The sequence below is a fragment of the Melospiza melodia genome, chromosome 3 (genome assembly GCF_035770615.1).
Source record: "Melospiza melodia melodia isolate bMelMel2 chromosome 3, bMelMel2.pri, whole genome shotgun sequence".
Lineage (NCBI taxonomy): Eukaryota > Metazoa > Chordata > Aves > Passeriformes > Passerellidae > Melospiza > Melospiza melodia.
Window position 1 is genome coordinate 54,807,669 of NC_086196.1, and position 15,727 is coordinate 54,823,395.

General features: G+C 49.5%; 2 protein-coding genes across 3 annotated transcripts in view; one reads left to right on the plus strand and one right to left on the minus strand.

Moving 5' to 3' along the window:
- XPO5 (exportin 5) overlaps positions 1 to 10,918 on the plus strand; it is a 29,677-nt gene extending 18,759 nt beyond the window's left edge. For both annotated transcript variants that reach the window (XM_063151797.1, XM_063151796.1), the window contains 12 exons: positions 2,411 to 2,511; positions 3,606 to 3,702; positions 4,247 to 4,383; positions 4,961 to 5,058; positions 5,500 to 5,546; positions 5,723 to 5,817; positions 6,659 to 6,721; positions 7,219 to 7,301; positions 7,932 to 8,039; positions 8,223 to 8,360; positions 8,524 to 8,688; positions 9,223 to 10,918. In XM_063151797.1, coding sequence (XP_063007867.1) covers positions 2,411 to 2,511; positions 3,606 to 3,702; positions 4,247 to 4,383; positions 4,961 to 5,058; positions 5,500 to 5,546; positions 5,723 to 5,817; positions 6,659 to 6,721; positions 7,219 to 7,301; positions 7,932 to 8,039; positions 8,223 to 8,360; positions 8,524 to 8,688; positions 9,223 to 9,363 — 1,273 coding nt within the window. In that variant the 3' untranslated portion in view covers positions 9,364 to 10,918. The remainder of the gene's footprint in view (positions 1 to 2,410; positions 2,512 to 3,605; positions 3,703 to 4,246; positions 4,384 to 4,960; positions 5,059 to 5,499; positions 5,547 to 5,722; positions 5,818 to 6,658; positions 6,722 to 7,218; positions 7,302 to 7,931; positions 8,040 to 8,222; positions 8,361 to 8,523; positions 8,689 to 9,222) is intronic.
- Positions 10,919 to 12,218: 1,300 nt separating this feature from the next.
- On the minus strand, positions 12,219 to 15,688 carry POLR1C (RNA polymerase I and III subunit C). The gene is made up of 9 exons (XM_063151802.1): positions 15,596 to 15,688; positions 15,442 to 15,513; positions 15,054 to 15,161; positions 14,387 to 14,519; positions 14,163 to 14,282; positions 13,808 to 13,960; positions 13,492 to 13,641; positions 12,864 to 12,980; positions 12,219 to 12,541 (listed from the first exon to the last, which is right to left on the minus strand). Exons 1-9 carry the CDS (start codon positions 15,662 to 15,664, stop codon positions 12,423 to 12,425), a joined length of 1,041 nt encoding a protein of 346 aa, XP_063007872.1. The 5' UTR covers positions 15,665 to 15,688; the 3' UTR covers positions 12,219 to 12,422.
- Between the last annotated feature and the right edge of the window lie 39 nt (positions 15,689 to 15,727).

Sequence of the window (15,727 nt, forward strand, 5' to 3'; positions counted from 1 at the left end):
TGGTAGCTGTGTTAAATGAATTATTTTGAGGTTGCTTTATTAATCACTGCTTGCAGTTTTCAGAGTAATGATTCTCCTGTTCTCTGTGGCACCTCATTTCATTTGGGTGTTTTCTAGCTTCTGGCTTAAAACGTTCACTCCTGAATTTAAACCCAAATCATGATTTTCAGCCACCTTGGTGCATTTCTGCAGTCAGTGCAGCAGCTGCATGACCTGATTGGTACAGAACCTTTATTGTGCTGGGATTTTGCTCGTGTTTTGTTGCAAATTAGGTGCTCAGGCTCAGCAAATGCTTTGCTTAGACAAAGGCTTTTTTGGAACTCCTGATGATGAAATGCTGACATTGCCAAGGCATTAATGCTGGTGAAAGAATTCTTGGGTAGACATGGATGCTGTAGGCATTTTCATTGTAGACAACTTTGGTAAGATTCTTCAATCATAAACTGTCCTAAAGGACTCATCTTCTGGTTTACAAGCTGTTCTCTTTAGGCATCAGATACTCTTTCTAGCAGAGCTGTGACCATCACTGAAAATTCCCCAAGTCCTGCCATATCCTTTGCTTATCTTTTCTAAAGCATAAATGTCTCTTGAAATTAGTTTGTTTTCCTGTGTGTGGGGTGCCCAGGAGTGCTGATAAGTCTCAGCTGGAACATGCCTAGGGGCTACATCATCATACATGAGGGCTATTGGATGCCTTTTTAACTCCCATAGGGAGTGGGTGGTTGGCCATTTTCTCTCCATTCCCACTGGGAACTTGCTAAAGTATTAAGAGAGCTTGCCCTATAAGTGGACATCTGTCTCCCAACTCACAGACTTAAGAAAACACTTCAAGGACTCTGAAACAACTAAGGACCATGACCACACCTTCAGGATATGACTGTCTGGCCTGTCCTGCTGGAGTTAGTGCCCCTGATTTCAGGGCTCACCTTTGCAATTGCACAGTCTCTGCATTTGCCCCACTGGCCTTCTGCCCAGCATGAGGCAAAGCCAACACTGACATGGAGTGGACAGGAGACATACAAGAGATTATTTTAGTGGTTAGGTTTCAGGATAGCCTCAAGAAGAAATGTACAGCTTTTTGAGTCAGTGGGGTAGCATTAACCAGTGTGGAAGCTGGGCTGTTCCCTGGCCCTTCTTGGCAAAGCAGAATCAGCTTGTGCCCCTTTGAGGCCTGTTGCATGGTGTTAGAGCCAGCCCAGAATGAGAGTATGAGTCATTTCTATAGCGCTTTCTCATGAAGTTCACATACTTGCCTTCCTCATGTGCAGTGAGCAGGGAAGTATTTACCACTTGCAGAGAGAAAACAGGCTAGTTGTGGTTCTGGAGCTTTCTGCAAATGCAAGCAGACATCACTGCATCACAGTTGCCAGAATTATGAACGTAAACATTAAAAAAAAAAACCAAAACCCAATAATTACTACATGAGTGAAAGCTGAGACTCTGGAGAACATCCTGAGGTCTGTCCACCCTCCCTTCCCCCAGCCATTCCCATGTACCCCCTGCTTTGGGAAACGCTGCTGAGGGGGAGATACTGAGTTGCCCTTGATCACCTCTAGCAGCAGGTACAATGGCATTGCAGTTTTGGAGGAGGCTGCAGGATTTGTGCTGTGTGCAGCTGGCGACACCCAGAGTGGAGGTCTGAGGTCTCAAAGGAGTGAGGTAGGTGAGAGAGCCACCCCTGCCGAGTCCAGCTCTGAGTGTCAGTACCCTGGCTGAGAGAGGGGACCCATTTTGGCCTGGATGGCAAGAAGCAGCCACCCATGGCTGAATTGGTGTCCCTTGCAGACAGCTGACAGTGGCCACTTCCTATGATTCGGAACTGTTCCCAGCTGGATGTGTTGTCCAGGGGGCAGATGTGCCTGCCATGAGTAACATCTGATCAGACTGATGTTCTCACTAGAGTCTCTCCAATGCCACCTGCCATTCTGGGGGCTGAGACCCATCCCTGAGGGGCAGTGTGTGTATTTTGGAGCTGAAGCAGCCCCTCCCTCTGCAGGGGCCTTAGGTGCAGAAGACCTTTTGAGATGACAGAATCTATGTCTTGTCAGTTTTAAAAATACATTCTCGGATCCCTTTGGCCAAGCTGATAAGTTATTCCCAGCATCATCTGGAGAATTGCTGGGAGTTTTTGCTGCCAGTGCTTGCAAGGGGTGGGATGAACTGAAATAAGTGGAAGGGGCAGCCAGGAGATTCAGGACATGAGGTGGTGTCACTCCATGTCTCTGTTAGGTCAGCTTCCCCAGTATTTTTGCAGGTGGGGAAGGGGGATCCCATGCACATGTGCGTGGTCTCACCTTCCTCATCATCTGCCTCAGAAGAGCTGTCCACAAGCTGAAGGAGAGGATTCCACTGTCAAGGGCAAAAAGGGGTTGATTTACATGAGTATAAACCAAGTGCTCCTCTGTTTCAGGACTCACAACAACCTCTACACACCAGAGATGGTGGCCAGGCTGGGGGATACATTTGCAAAGGCCTTGGACATGCTGGAAGTGGAGAAGAATGCCATTCTAGGTAAGAGGTTTCTCTTCAGGAGGAATGTGTGGGCAAATTCTTAGAGATATTTGAGTTAGTGATCTGTCCATAACAGTGGAAGTGAAATAGGGTGGAGGACCAGCTTCTTCATAGTATTTGCAGTTCAGCTGTGATTTGAACCAGCTGAAACTAAGATATAAATAAGTTACTGGTCTCAGACATATTGGTTTCTTCTGCAGGCATTGTAGGGTACACTACCAAACTGCTTATCCCATCTGTGGGGTGATGGTAGTCTCTGCAACATGGCATTTCAGGCTGCAGAGGCTGGAGAGTGCTGTAATTGTGTGCCTTTGAGAGGAATTAGTGCTGAGAAGGAGCCCTGAGTGCTGGTGCAGAGACCTGTCCTGGAGGGCAAGAGGCAAGTTGTGCAGTATGACCCTGGCATTTGTTCCTAGACAGCATATTAGAAAGAGGCCTTTGGAGCCTTCTTAAAGCACGTCTGAGCTTGTGAACACTGAAGCTTTTCCAACCAAGCAGAAGTGGGTGGCCTTGTGGATAAAGTGTGGATCATGACTTTGGAAATTGGGGTTTAATGTCAGGTTGAAAAACAGTGAGATATTTTGGGGAAGTTGGTTTGTCTTTTTTTCTCCATTTCCTATCTATAAAATGAGAACACGGTTCCTTTACCTGTTTTCTGTGACTTTAAAAACTCTGTGAGCCCCTGCACATAAAGCAGCAGGGCCTTGATCTCCGCTCTAAACTTGTTAATATTATAGTTCAACAGTAGCTTGTATCCTGGCAGAGAATACAAACCTGAAGAGATGAGCTATTAGAGGAGCTGCAACAACTGTCAGCTTTGCTGCTGACTGGGTTCTGACAGCTCAAGTGAGTTCTACTTCAGAGAAATAAGGCAGCTACAACAACCTCAGTGGAAACACCTCTGCCCTGGGTGCCACCAACCTGAACCTGGCTGACCTCTGACTCTCTGCCCCAGGGTTGCTGCACCACTTTGTATTTGGTTCTTGCCAAGAGCTTCCCTTGCTGTTGTCAAGCTGGCTGGGGCCTGCCCATCATGCTCTGAAGGTGCACCGTGCTCTCTCATCAATGTAACTGAAGCTTATTCCTTCCCACAGGTCTCCCTCAGCCTTTGTTGGATCTTTATGACTCTCCTGTTTACAAAACAGTCTTAGAAAGGATGCAGGGCTTCTTTTGTACCCTCTATGACAACTGGTAAGAGCACCACATCTCACCACAGTGCAGCACTGCACAGCCAGAGCAGCAGGTTATTGTGGGGTTCTGGCTTCCTTTAGAATAGACTTTGATGTGAGCTGTATCCTGCAATACCCAAGTACGAGCTGCAGTGGTGGCATGTATACAGTGGTTGTAACCTGCCACACAGACATGGAACAGTCTGGGAAAAGTACCTCAAAATGGGGATCTGCTTAAAAGCTAAAGCTCCTCTGCAGTTAGGTAGTCAGATTGGAGCACTTACCTGATATCCTGATTAGTTTGTCTCTTTTGCCACTTCTCATTATCTGTCAGGGTACATCAGCACTTGAAAGCAAAGCACCTTGTAGTACTTAAATGCTTAATTCATTGTCCCTCTGCAGGTATCCCAGAAAAAGAGATGCTGTGCTGAAATTCCTCTATAGTATTTGTTTAGGCATGTGACAACTGTGTAGTCTCAAGATGATAGTACTTGTAGCCTTTGCAGATCAGAGATGGGGTGCTTGTTATCTGGCAGACATGTAACTAACTTGTTCTTTTGTTGAAGTTTTCACATCCTGGGAAATGCAGGCCCCTCCATGCAACAGGATTTCTACACTGTTGAGGGTCTTGCCACCCAGCTCCTCAGCTCTGCTTTCAACAACCTCAACAACATTCCTGATTACAGACTGCGTCCCATGCTCCGTATCCTTCCATCACCGTCTCAGGCCAGCTTGGGAGGCTCTGAAGACATAAATTTAAACCCTGCATTGTTTTCAGTATGGCCAAGACAAAGAAGGGTGATTGAGGAGGCAAACAAACAGGGATACACCTGGTGTAGGTGAAGTGTGATGCTAGGAGGGCACGAGCAGAACAAGCAGTGTGTGGGGTCAGAATAAATGCCAAGGATTTGTGTGGTTCTGGAGGCACTGTGAGAGGTGAGTAGTGCCTTCTGAGGGGCAAGGAGGCTTGGATAGTGAGGAGCTTGACATTAGGATGTGCTTCTCTGGGAGATCATGTCGGTTTCCCAACCTGCTTTCCAGGGCTGGACATTCAGTCTCACAGCTGGGATGTGGGTGCTAAGTACCCTTAGCTTTCTCAGCTGAACTGTCAGGGGAAAGAGCTGAATAGCTGATGTTCTTGCTGTATAGAGATGGCACTTGTTAGTTGAGGGCTGTGAGAAGGTGGGCTTCCAAGTGCCTGTCCCTTGGCCTCCCAGTGGAATGGGCTGCCTTGGGCACAGCTGGCTGTGTTGGATCTCTTCCTTAACTGGTCTGTGCAGGTGTGTTTGTGAAGCCCTTGGTACTTTCCTGCCCTGCAGAATACTACGAAACCCTTGTCTGCCCCGTGCTGGGACCACTCTTCACCTACCTGCACATGGTAAGAAATAGCTCGTTCAGTGCCTGTTCCTTGGCAGCCCTGACTCCTGTAGCAGCTGGCAGCAACGAGTGGGAATGTCTGTCTCTACAGAGCCAGCAGAGATGAGGGCAGAGCCTTGATGCTTAATGATTTTGATGATGTTTAGAGGGGCCTGTAAAGTGCATTGAACCCTGACTGTTGCACAGCACCCCTTGCTGTGAGTTCAAACCTGTGGACACGAACAACTCAACCTGCAGCCCTGATAGTTTTGGGGTTTGTTTATGTTTTTTTTTTCCATGTCCTCTCATTTTCATGACAGCTCATTCACATTCCAGCACACTTGGTACCAGTTCTCCTGCTATTCAAAATGGCATTTAAAGCTCTTGTGCTTCTGCCAGTAGATATTGCTTGGGTCTCCTTGCATTGTGTCCAGATTTAATCTTTCCTTCCTGTCTTGAACAGAGGTTGTCCCAGAAATGGCAGGTGATCAACCAGCGAAACATGCTCTGGTAAGCTTCCACCCCTTGGTACAAAGAGGGAAATGGGGTCTTTTATGTGACCCTTTGTCCAGGAGCAGCCCTGCTAGCGAGGGCTGGAAGACACACTGGTGCCTCATTCCCTGTGTTTGGGTGGAGGGGTACTTAAAGACATTGGCTCCTGTCAAACTAAAACCTGTTCTCCTCAGTGAGGATGATGCTGCAGATGACAACCCTGAGTCTCAGGAGATGCTTGAGGAACAGCTGGTCAGGATGCTGACTCGAGAAGTCATGGATCTTGCCAGTAAGTGAAATCAGATTAGGTCTCCTGAGATATTTGGGAAGTTTTCCCTGGAGTGGACAACAGGAATTCCCAATGTGCAGTAAACTTTATTATAACCATCAGTAGTATGTAACATAACCATGAGAATGCAGCTGTGAGACAGCCCTGCCAAAATCTTTGCTAAAACCTAGTTTGAGATAATTGAAAACCTTCAGAAGAGATATTCTTCCATTTTTTAGCTTTTAGGGCTCCATGGTTTTGGCACCATTCCTGTAGGAATCCAGTCATGCAGGGAATTGGGTTCTCCCATTCTGTGCTTTGGAATCCTGTATAGGACATGGATTTGTGGACAAGCCAAGTGTAGAGCAGTTTTGTTGCTGGCAGTTGCCATGTGTCTAACCAGACATAAGGGAGGAGTCTGTCCCCCAAAGCAGTCTTCCTTCTGTTCCCCTTCTCCAACAGAATTTTTGTGTCAGCGTGGCTTTGTACAGGAAGGCTGGGGAAATTGCTTCCATGGAGATTACAGATCTCAATCTTCTGTCTCCTTTCTTGACTGGCCTTTTTGCTTTAAGTCAGTGTTCTTCTTGGGTTATGGGCTTCAGATGGTTTTGCACATTCCTGGTTCTCAGTAGTACAAAGCAAGCTCTGTGCAGCAGGTTCCACTGTGGGTGGGGTGTTAGAGCCTTCCAGGTAGTGCAGTATTGAGCTTTTATACTGGGCTTTCTGATTCTTCAGATTCCCTGTAAGAGCTGGGGGAGCTTGAAGCAGCTGTGAGCCCATCAGAGTCTGTAGGATAATCTCTGCATGTTCTGCAGTAGCATCTTCCCTTTTCTGCTCCTCTGACCTGCAACTGTTTTTGCAGCTGTTTGCTGTGTTTCTAAGAAAGGTGTTGAACAGAACACTACTGCTGCTGTAGATGGAGATGGTAAGTAAATGCCAACCTTTGCCTTTCCTGCCCTTGGTGTACACAAACACTGTTCCCTTCCTGTTTCTTGAGCAGGAGGCTGGGCTGATGCTGGAAGTTTTGTGTCAGGGGTATAGGCTTGGAAAGAAGCCTTCAGCTCTGTCCTGCCCAGCATGCCTGGGAGCCATCGAAAAACCCAGTCTAGCCTGGAAATGAATGTGCTGCAGGGTTCACAGGTGCCATATTGGAACAGCTGGTTCTTAAGGTCCTGAGAAGTGGGCTGAGGAGCAGAGGGGGATGTGAACACTTTCCCAAGAGCTGAAGGTAGCCAGTTGCATGCCCCTCCTGCCCCACCAAGGGTGGGTGCTTTTTGCTTGAAAAGAGATGTTCTGGGTAAGCTGTGCCAGGACACTGATTCTGTGTGCTGTCTCCTGGCTCCCAGCTTAGTTCTTGCAGCCTCCCTGTGTCCCCCTCAGTCCTTGGGAGGCCATGTTCACAGTGCAGCCTTTGCTCTGTAGATGATGAGGCGATGGCCACGGAGGTGACTCCCCCTGCCAACGCAGAGCTCACCGAGCTTGGCAAGTGTCTGATGAAGCAAGAGGTAAGAGGGTGTGCTCTGACTGCCACCATCCTTTCTCTGTACTCTTTGTCACACTTGTCTGCTCTGCAGCCAGACACTGCTGCAGAGATCTAGGCTGCTGGAGTGTTCCCCACGTGGGAATCACCTCTTAGGAACATATATGGCTTCTAAGGGCCTTGCAGAAGCCACAAAGCAAATGGGGTTGAGATCCAGTTATAACACAGCTACAGAGCTCCAGCCAGCCCTTTTAGGGAAGAGGCCATGGATATTCAGCCCTCGGGGTGCTCCCTGGCTCTGCCTTCATCCTGGGGTCCAGTTTTCATTCAGCTTTTTTTTATCTTTACTCTCTGCTGTGGATGCCTCAGAAGCTCTTGTGAAGCTTTTGTAGGGACTTGAGAGTAGCAGCTGACCAGAGTCCATGAGTGCTCCAGGGTCTTTCCCAGGGAGATGAAGGGAGCAGGTTAACACTGGTCCCTCATGGTTCTGATGGTGCACACTGGGTGAACACCTTTTGCTAGAGCAACAGTAGCGTGCAGGATTCTCAGAAGCTTCTGCACATTCTCTGAATTGCTTCTTGGCTCCTATCAGGTTTGAATGCTGGAAGTAGAAAATAGTTCCTCTGACTGGTTTTCCTCTCTGACTCCTTTTCAGGATGTTTGCACTGCAGTGCTGATCACTGCCTACACATCCCTGTCCTGGAAGGACACCTTGTCCTGCCAAAGAACCACAACACAGCTTTGCTGGCCACTGCTCAAACAGGTACCTCTGGGAGGAAGAAGGGATTAGTTCTGGCAGGGTTGTAAGAGGAAGCTCTCAGTGTTGTGAGAAGTGTGGCTGCTTCACCCCTGGGCACCTTCTCCCCCAGGAAAAGCAAGCTGTTGCAGAACGGTGGCTGTGTACCACCAGTATCTTGTTTCAGTGCTGACAGTGCTTCTTCCCCAGGTGCTTCCAGGAAACCTCCTTCCCGATGCTGTGTCCTGGTTTTTCACAAGTGTGCTCAAGGGCTTGCAGGTACATGGGCAGCACGATGGCTGCATGGCAGCTCTTGTCCACCTGGCTTTCCAGATCTACGAGGCCTTGGTGAGAAATTCTGTTCTTCATCCAAATCTGAGATTGAGGAATGTGAGGGGAATGGTGAAAAGTGATCCCATGCCTAGTGGGTAGGGGCAGAGGAGTTAATGGCCCCAGTGAGGGCCAGGCTGTTACTGTGGCAGAGCTGTGTTAATGGTACTTCTCCATGCAGCGCCCTCGCTATGGGGAGCTGAAGGCAGTGATGGAGCAGATCCCAGACATCCAGCTGGACTCTTTGGAACAGTTTGATTCAAAGCTTCTCAACCCAACGCTGCAAAAAGTGGCAGACAAGCGCCGGAAGGATCACTTCAAGCGCCTCATCTCAGGTTGCATTGGGGTAAGTGATAGCCTGGAGGAGTACTTCACAGCTGTATGCTGCAGAAGTGATGGGGTAGCCAGCCTGCCTCCTCTCACCAACCACCCTCCTTCCCAGCCAGGAGGCTGTTGCAGCATGTTCTTAGTGTTTGTTCTTAGTGCCTCTCTTCATCCTGGAGGTCCTGAGCAGCCCCTCCAGCAATGGCCTCTCACTGAGAGGCAGCAGATGGGTACCTTGCACAAGGGTGCCCAGGGAAATGGTGTTGAAATGTTTGGTTGAAGCTGCTGGGTGGGCATTGGACTTCTGTGAGGATGGTGGTGGTGGAGCCTTTGACATTGAATAGAAGCTGGGGAGCTGGTATTTTAAAGGTTAGCTCAGTGCCCTGGCACTTGGGAGAGGCCAGGCCTGAAATTCCTCAAAATGCAACCACAGAGTCCAGGCCTAGGAATTGCTCAGCACCTGGGGTGTGCCTCTGATGTGCAAGCAAGCTGCCCCTGAGCTGTGTGGGGGTATGAAGACAGAAATGATTGATGCCTGCCTGTCTGTCCTCTGCAGAAGCCCATTGGGGAGCAGTTCCGCAAGGAGGTTCATATCCGGAACCTTCCATCTCTCTTCAAAAAGGTGAAGCCATCACTGGAGACAGATGTGCTAGAAAACGAGGATGGAGAGGGCTTCAATGTACTCTTTGAGCCCTGAGCCTGGGATGCTGCAGCCATCTCCTCCCCTACCTTATAATTTGTCTCTCCTCATAGTAAGCACATTAGATTCTCCTTGTCACTGCCTCCACAAGCATTGTCTGAATAAAGCCCCTTACGGGTCCCGTCCCCTTCTCTTCCATACACCGGGATGGGGCCTGCGGTGGCATTTGAACCAGTCAATATTAAGCTCTTCCCGTGACTCCTTCCCCTCCATTGGATGAGCATCTTTAGACCTCTGCTTCTCTGCAAGGTGGGAGCTGAGTGCATAGACCTCTTTAGGGTAAAGCCTGTCATCTTGTAGCCTCTGGTCACTCTTGCTCCACCTCTTCAGCCCTTGGGGTTTAGGATTAATGCAAAAGGCAGAGTAGTGTGCCATGTGAAAAGGGGCTACCCTAATCTAATCTTCCTCTGGGTGCTAGTAGCCAGGCTTTGTAGGGAACACATTGGACACTCCTGTCATGCTTCTCAGCACTTGTCCCTAGCGGACTGCAATTCTGCTGAATCCGTTTCCCTCCAGGATGCTGAGCCTTGGGCTGAGGGCTGCGTGCCAGGAAGCCTAGCAGTGCTCTAGGATCTCCTGTGAGATCAGCCTTTCTAAGGTGCAACTGCTCTCTAGAAAGAGGCAGACACTGTCATATATATACATATGTATGTATAGATATGATCATACAGCTTGTTCTACCCAGAGCCAAATGGAAGGCTTTTACTTTGTGCCAGCCTTTCTTGGACATCTCTCAGGGGGAGCAGGACATATTTTTTCTTAATTTTTTTTTTCATTTTTCCATGCCCTGTAGACTAGAACTTGGCCAGCACAGGGTAGATAAAATCTGGACCAATACCTGAAGTACCTGCAAGCCAAAAGGGATCTCCTTGCCCTGTTGCAGTGGAGGTGACAGTAGCCCCTGTTTTTACCCAGTCTGGTACTTCCCAGAGAATTGCATGGTGGGGCAGGAGGGGTGGGCTTTATACTGCAGTTTACAGGGCGGAGCCAGGTCAGAAACTGGGTTTTGGACGTGGTGGGACTCTAATGAAGCCACTCCAGTCTGCAAAGCTGGTTCTTCTTACATGACAAATACTACACAATCTATCCTAGAGTTAGCCCAGGAGCTAGGAGGGTCTGTCCAGAGCTAGCTGGCAGTTTTGCCATTCAGGAGACAGAACAACTAATGAACTGTGGTAGGTGGAGAAGTGATGTCTCCACATGGACAGACTGGACAAAAAGGCTGGTGTTGGGAGGTGTGGGAGTGCAGATAGAAGAGCAGGCCTTGGGCATCCACTCACCCTCCTGCCCCTGCTGTTCCACCAGCACCCTCCACTTTCTTCCTAGCCTCAAACTTTTTTAACCTCTGAGCTAACATGGCTCCTGGCTCTAGCAAAGGCTGGGTGTATTTATTGTGTTGTGATATTTTTAACATTCTGTGACTTCATGCTAGACACAAGGGGTTTTTGTAAAATGAATTTTAAACCTTTTTTGTAGGAATGTTTAAATCCGAAGCTGTCTCTGAACTGGTTGTGTTACACCTGAATGTCAGTAAAGCTATTCCAGTTTCATACACATGGTGTCATGTTTCATTTTTATTCTTTCATCTGTTTCAATAAGATCTGAGGCCTCTGGTCTGACCAGACTGCCTGCCTGGAGATTTCTCAGCATTCCTTATTCCAGTTACCAAAAAGGGGGCACCTTTGCTGGTGGTTAGTACACTGTCAGGGAGGGGTTGAACCATTCCAGACTATATAGTTTAATTAGGTGAGGGGGAAATTGCATTTTAAAGTATTTATTTGTCACTGCTAGTTTATTTTAATTCTAGGTCCCAGCGTACAGCTTCAGGGGTATGTGCTGTCAAAGCAAAACCCTTAGGCTTTTCAAGGGTCTGCCCCATAAGCATGTGAAGCAATAGCACAGAGAGATAGATAGATGGATAGATGGATAGATGGATAGATGGATAGATGGATAGATAGATAGATAGATAGATAGATAGATAGATAGATAGATAGATAGATAGATAGATAGATAGATAGATAGATAGATAGATAGATGTGTGATAGGCACATGCCTGGGTCTGCAGCATGGCATGGGACAGGTTGGGGTTGGAGCCAGGATGCCAAGTGTACCTCCTCCCTACAGCATGTTCACCCCAACAGGATCTTTACACTCTAAGTAATTCTATGCCAAAGAAACAGAACTTTCATTCTGCTTACTTGCTTAGGTCTAGCACTATAGTGTGCTTTGACTTCAGCAACTGGGACACACCAATACTCCAAGACATTTTCAACTCTTAATACTCAACCATATTGCTCAGTGCCCCATTAACCTGGCCTTAAACATTTCCAGGGATGGGACACTCACAGCTCTGGGCAACCTGTGACAACTTACCTCTCTCTATCCTCATTGTAAAAAATACCATGTTCAATATAAGCCTACCTTTACAAGTTCAAACTGTTGGCCCTTAGCCTGTCGGTACAGACCCTGGTAAAGTCTTTCCCCATGCCCCCCTGATATACTCAAAGGCCAGAATAGAGTCTCCCTGGAGCTTTCTTGTTCTCCAGGCTGAACAATCCCAGCTCTCCCAGTTTCTTCACAGGAGAGGTATTCCAGTCCTCTGACAGTATACAGCCTTTTCTCTACCATATTAACTATCCCTGAGCTGGTCTGAAACACCCACAGAACAGCCATGCTCTGACAGCAACTCATTAAACCTCACTGACCTGCTGTGAAGTGCTTTACTACACTGCCCATTAGTCTTCCTCACTGCATACCGTCTAAAATAAATGCTGTTACTCATGTTTAGACATACTGCCACTTTCTTCTCCATGTATTATGGTTTCACAATTGTGAATGGCACAGGAGACAGCTTTAAAAAAAAAAAAAAAGCCTTTATTTTAGTGCATCTTCTCACTGCATTTCATTACCAACAGAAAAATCCAAAGAGATAGTCCTTGGACTCCTAGCAAGCCCCTAACAAGCCTCCTGCCTATGGAAGAGGAATTCCCCCTGGAGGCAGGTGCAGGAAGCCCAGAACAGCAGTTCAGGTTTCTGCTTTCCCAGTTACAGCCTGGTCACTCCATAGCCACAGAGTCCAGCTCATTGAGGAAACGCTGACACTTTCCCATCAGGATCTTGATGGCTTCACTCACCAGCACATCTGGAGGCAAGATACCCGTCGACTCCACGGAAACTGCACAGACACACAGACACAAGTCAGCAGAGCTACGAGGCAGCCTCAGCCTCCATGCACCTGGCTCCATGCTGCTGTCCCTCACCTTCCCTTACACCTCACAGCAACAAGCCAGATCTTCACAGCCAGAAGCAGCTACCTTTGGCAGCAGGAAGCACCAACAGATTCAATTTCCGGATTCCCAAAGCAAGCAGTTACCCATCGCATTCTGAATGTTTGGATGCTGAGGGTGGGAGGAGGCACAGAGCCAGCCACACATGCTGGCCAGTCACTGCTGTTCTCACAAGCCATGTCAGTACTCTGTGGAAAACAGGGCACTTACAGATGTAATGGTTCCGTACTCTTGCCAGGCGCACAAGGTTTTTCAGACCCTCGTGTCGGAAAACTTCTCTGCTGAATGTGTCCAGCCGTGCATTGGCTACTCTCGCCACCTTTTTTCCTAAAAGGAAGATGAAATAAGATGGGCAAATTCCAGCAGGTGGGTGCCTTATGGACACAGCACATGCTCACCTCAAACCCCCTCACCAAAGGCTGGGAGACACCACTATCAAGAATTAGCATATACCCAACATGAAACTCCAACCTGGCAGGAAAACCCATACACTAAGCCTACATGCACCCCTGGAAGGACACAAGAAGTCTCCACATTCAGCTGCTTTTCCAGCTCACTACCCAATGTCACAACTGAACAGCACTGGAAGCTGCAGTCAGCAGCTGCAGAGCTCTGTGGACAGGTATCCAATTTATTTCAGGGACCTCCCTGTTCATCACCCAACGCATCTGCACGTGGCAGCCACTCATCCATAAAACCAGGCTCAGAAGAGCATGAACCATTCATCAGCAAGGCAACATCACAATGTGGTTTTGTCTCTGCAAAGTCTGGCTCTAAGCTCCAATCATCTCTACTAAAGCTTGCAAGGAACAAGGCATTTAGCACAGGAAAAAATTACCATTGATGTTCTGGACCTCAATGACCCCAGGGGAAAAGCACTTCTGCAAGGTCTCAGCTGCCTCATCCTCAATAGGCTGCAGGAGAGTAATGTCAGGAAGCAGTCGATAGCTGGCTGTGGCCACAGGAGAAAACTTGGCATGATCCTTACCTGTATGAAGAGTTAAGAGTCAAGGATGAGAGCAGGCCTCAGGGAACAAGGATGCTGGGGCCTAAAGTCCCAGGGGAAAAGCCAGTTCTCCACCCTTCCCCATCACACCGCAGTGCCCAAGCCCTCCCATTCCTTGTCCCACTGCCCCCCAGGAGCCAGGACTCACCTATTCCCTTGACACAGTGCATAAGCACATCTATTTCCTGGCCAGGTCGCAACAGTGCAATGAGGATGTCATCGTGAACAGGTCGGAAGTCAGCATCTGGAAAAAGGTCTGTCTGATTCCCCAAGGGCACCCATGTCATGTGTTTACTGTACACTGCAAAGAGAAGCCACAAGCATCAGCCAGCTGCTGCCTCAAAGCCGGTCACTCACTTGTACAGGACTGGAAATAGCAAAAAGTAAGTTTAGCAGAACGGAATCAACTCTCCCTGTGAGCACACAGGGCTGAGAAAACAGCCCAAGTCCTGTCTTCCAAGACCAAAAAGAAAAAACAGCACCTATTTTTAGGAGCAACTCACCTTTATGATTGAAATAGAGTTCATCGGGATCAGATGATTCCTTGGCAGCCTGAGGGTTTCGTTTGCATTTGATTTTCAGCTGAAACTGCAGAGTATCAATTTCAGTGCCTTCCTGATCTCCTGGGAAGAAACATATGAAATCACACTTCCGCTCAGTTTACACGACCCTGATTTCCTGCTTTGAGAGAAACCTTCAATATTTCTATTCTATTCAAGATTCTCACCTTGGTTTCTGTACTCAAAGAGCCGAGGGTCAGCTCGGATAGGGATGAGGCCCAACCGATGAGCCAGAATTTCATCCTGCACAATGGATGTGTTGTTGTACACAAAGACCTTCTCTACAGCCATCGTTGGCACCTCGTGGAGACAAGAGATCAAGTCAGCCTAAGACAGTTGCTGAACTACATACCAAGAGATTATCCAGCTCAAGTCTCTCTTCCTCTCCCACAAATAATTGCCATGCAGACTATTTTGAGTGGTATTTCTGCTAAATCAGGCTATGCAATATACCCTTACACCCCATCTACACACAAACTCCCATCCTCGTTTTTTCACACAATCAATCACAAGAGGTGAAGGGCAGGAGAAAGGGCTTTGAGGCATCCTCAACCTTTTAGTACTTGGCAGCATTACGTGGCTTCTGTTGGGCTGGCAACACAGCTGTATGAAAAAGGCTGACCAGCAGACACCACCAACGGCACTAGGGCCAGGTAGGCGGCATCGCCCATGCTGCTAAAGCCCTAATTCTCTTTGGGCTCCTGGCACACATGCGGAATGAACGTGTGCTTCATTCCAAAACCCGCAGCTGTCTGCAGGGGCTAGCAAGGCTGGACATTCCACGCTCCCTGTCAAGCAATTCTTGGGCGGGCACCCCCAGGTGAGCATCGGTACCTCGGCGAGCAGGATGCGGCGGAAGGCGTTGGCGATGGCGGCGTCAATGCCCACCATGTCGAACTCCAGGGTGTCCTCTTCCTCACGGATCACATCCACGCGGAACGCCTGCGGGAGAGCCGCGCACCGTGGGTCAGCCGGCCCGACCGCAGGGCTCGGCCCCGCACACCCACGGACAGCCCCGGCCTCAGGGCCCGGCCCCGCACACCCACGGACAGCTCCGGCCTCAGGGCCCGGCCCCGCACACCCACGGACAGCCTCGGCCGCAGGGCCCGGCCCCGCACACCCACGGACAGCCCCGGCCCCGCACACCCACGGACAGCCCCGGCCGCAGGGCCCGGCCCCGCACAGCCACAGACAGCCCCGGCTGCCGGCGCCGCTCACCCACCTCCTCGAAGCGCCGCTGGTCCCAGGCGTCATCGTAGCCGGGGTAGTTGCCGGGGAAGTCGGTGGTGTGGACCTGCGAGAACAGGGCACAGGCGGGGCCGTGAGGGGCTGCGGGCGCCAGCCGCCCCCCGTCCCGCCCCGCCGGGCTCGCTCACGTTGCGGACGCCGAACTCGCCCAGCACCACGCGGTCCCGCATCTCGTCCGTGGCCCGCCGGGCCGCCATGAGGGCGATGGGCGGTGCTCGCGGGCCCGGCCCGCGGCTTCGCGGCCGCCGTCACATCCGGCT

Excerpts from the sequence above, each read along its gene's own strand:
- POLR1C (XM_063151802.1), bottom strand. The coding sequence starts at position 15,664 with ATGGCGGCCCGGCGGGCCACGGACGAGATGCGGGACCGCGTGGTGCTG. Across the intron at positions 15,162-15,441 it reads ACCAGCGGCGCTTCGAGGAG|GCGTTCCGCGTGGATGTGAT; the intron begins GTGGGTGAGCGG and ends GCTCTCCCGCAG. Across the intron at positions 12,542-12,863 it reads AGTACGGAACCATTACATCT|TTTCCGTGGAGTCGACGGGT; the intron begins GTAAGTGCCCTG and ends GTGTCTGTGCAG.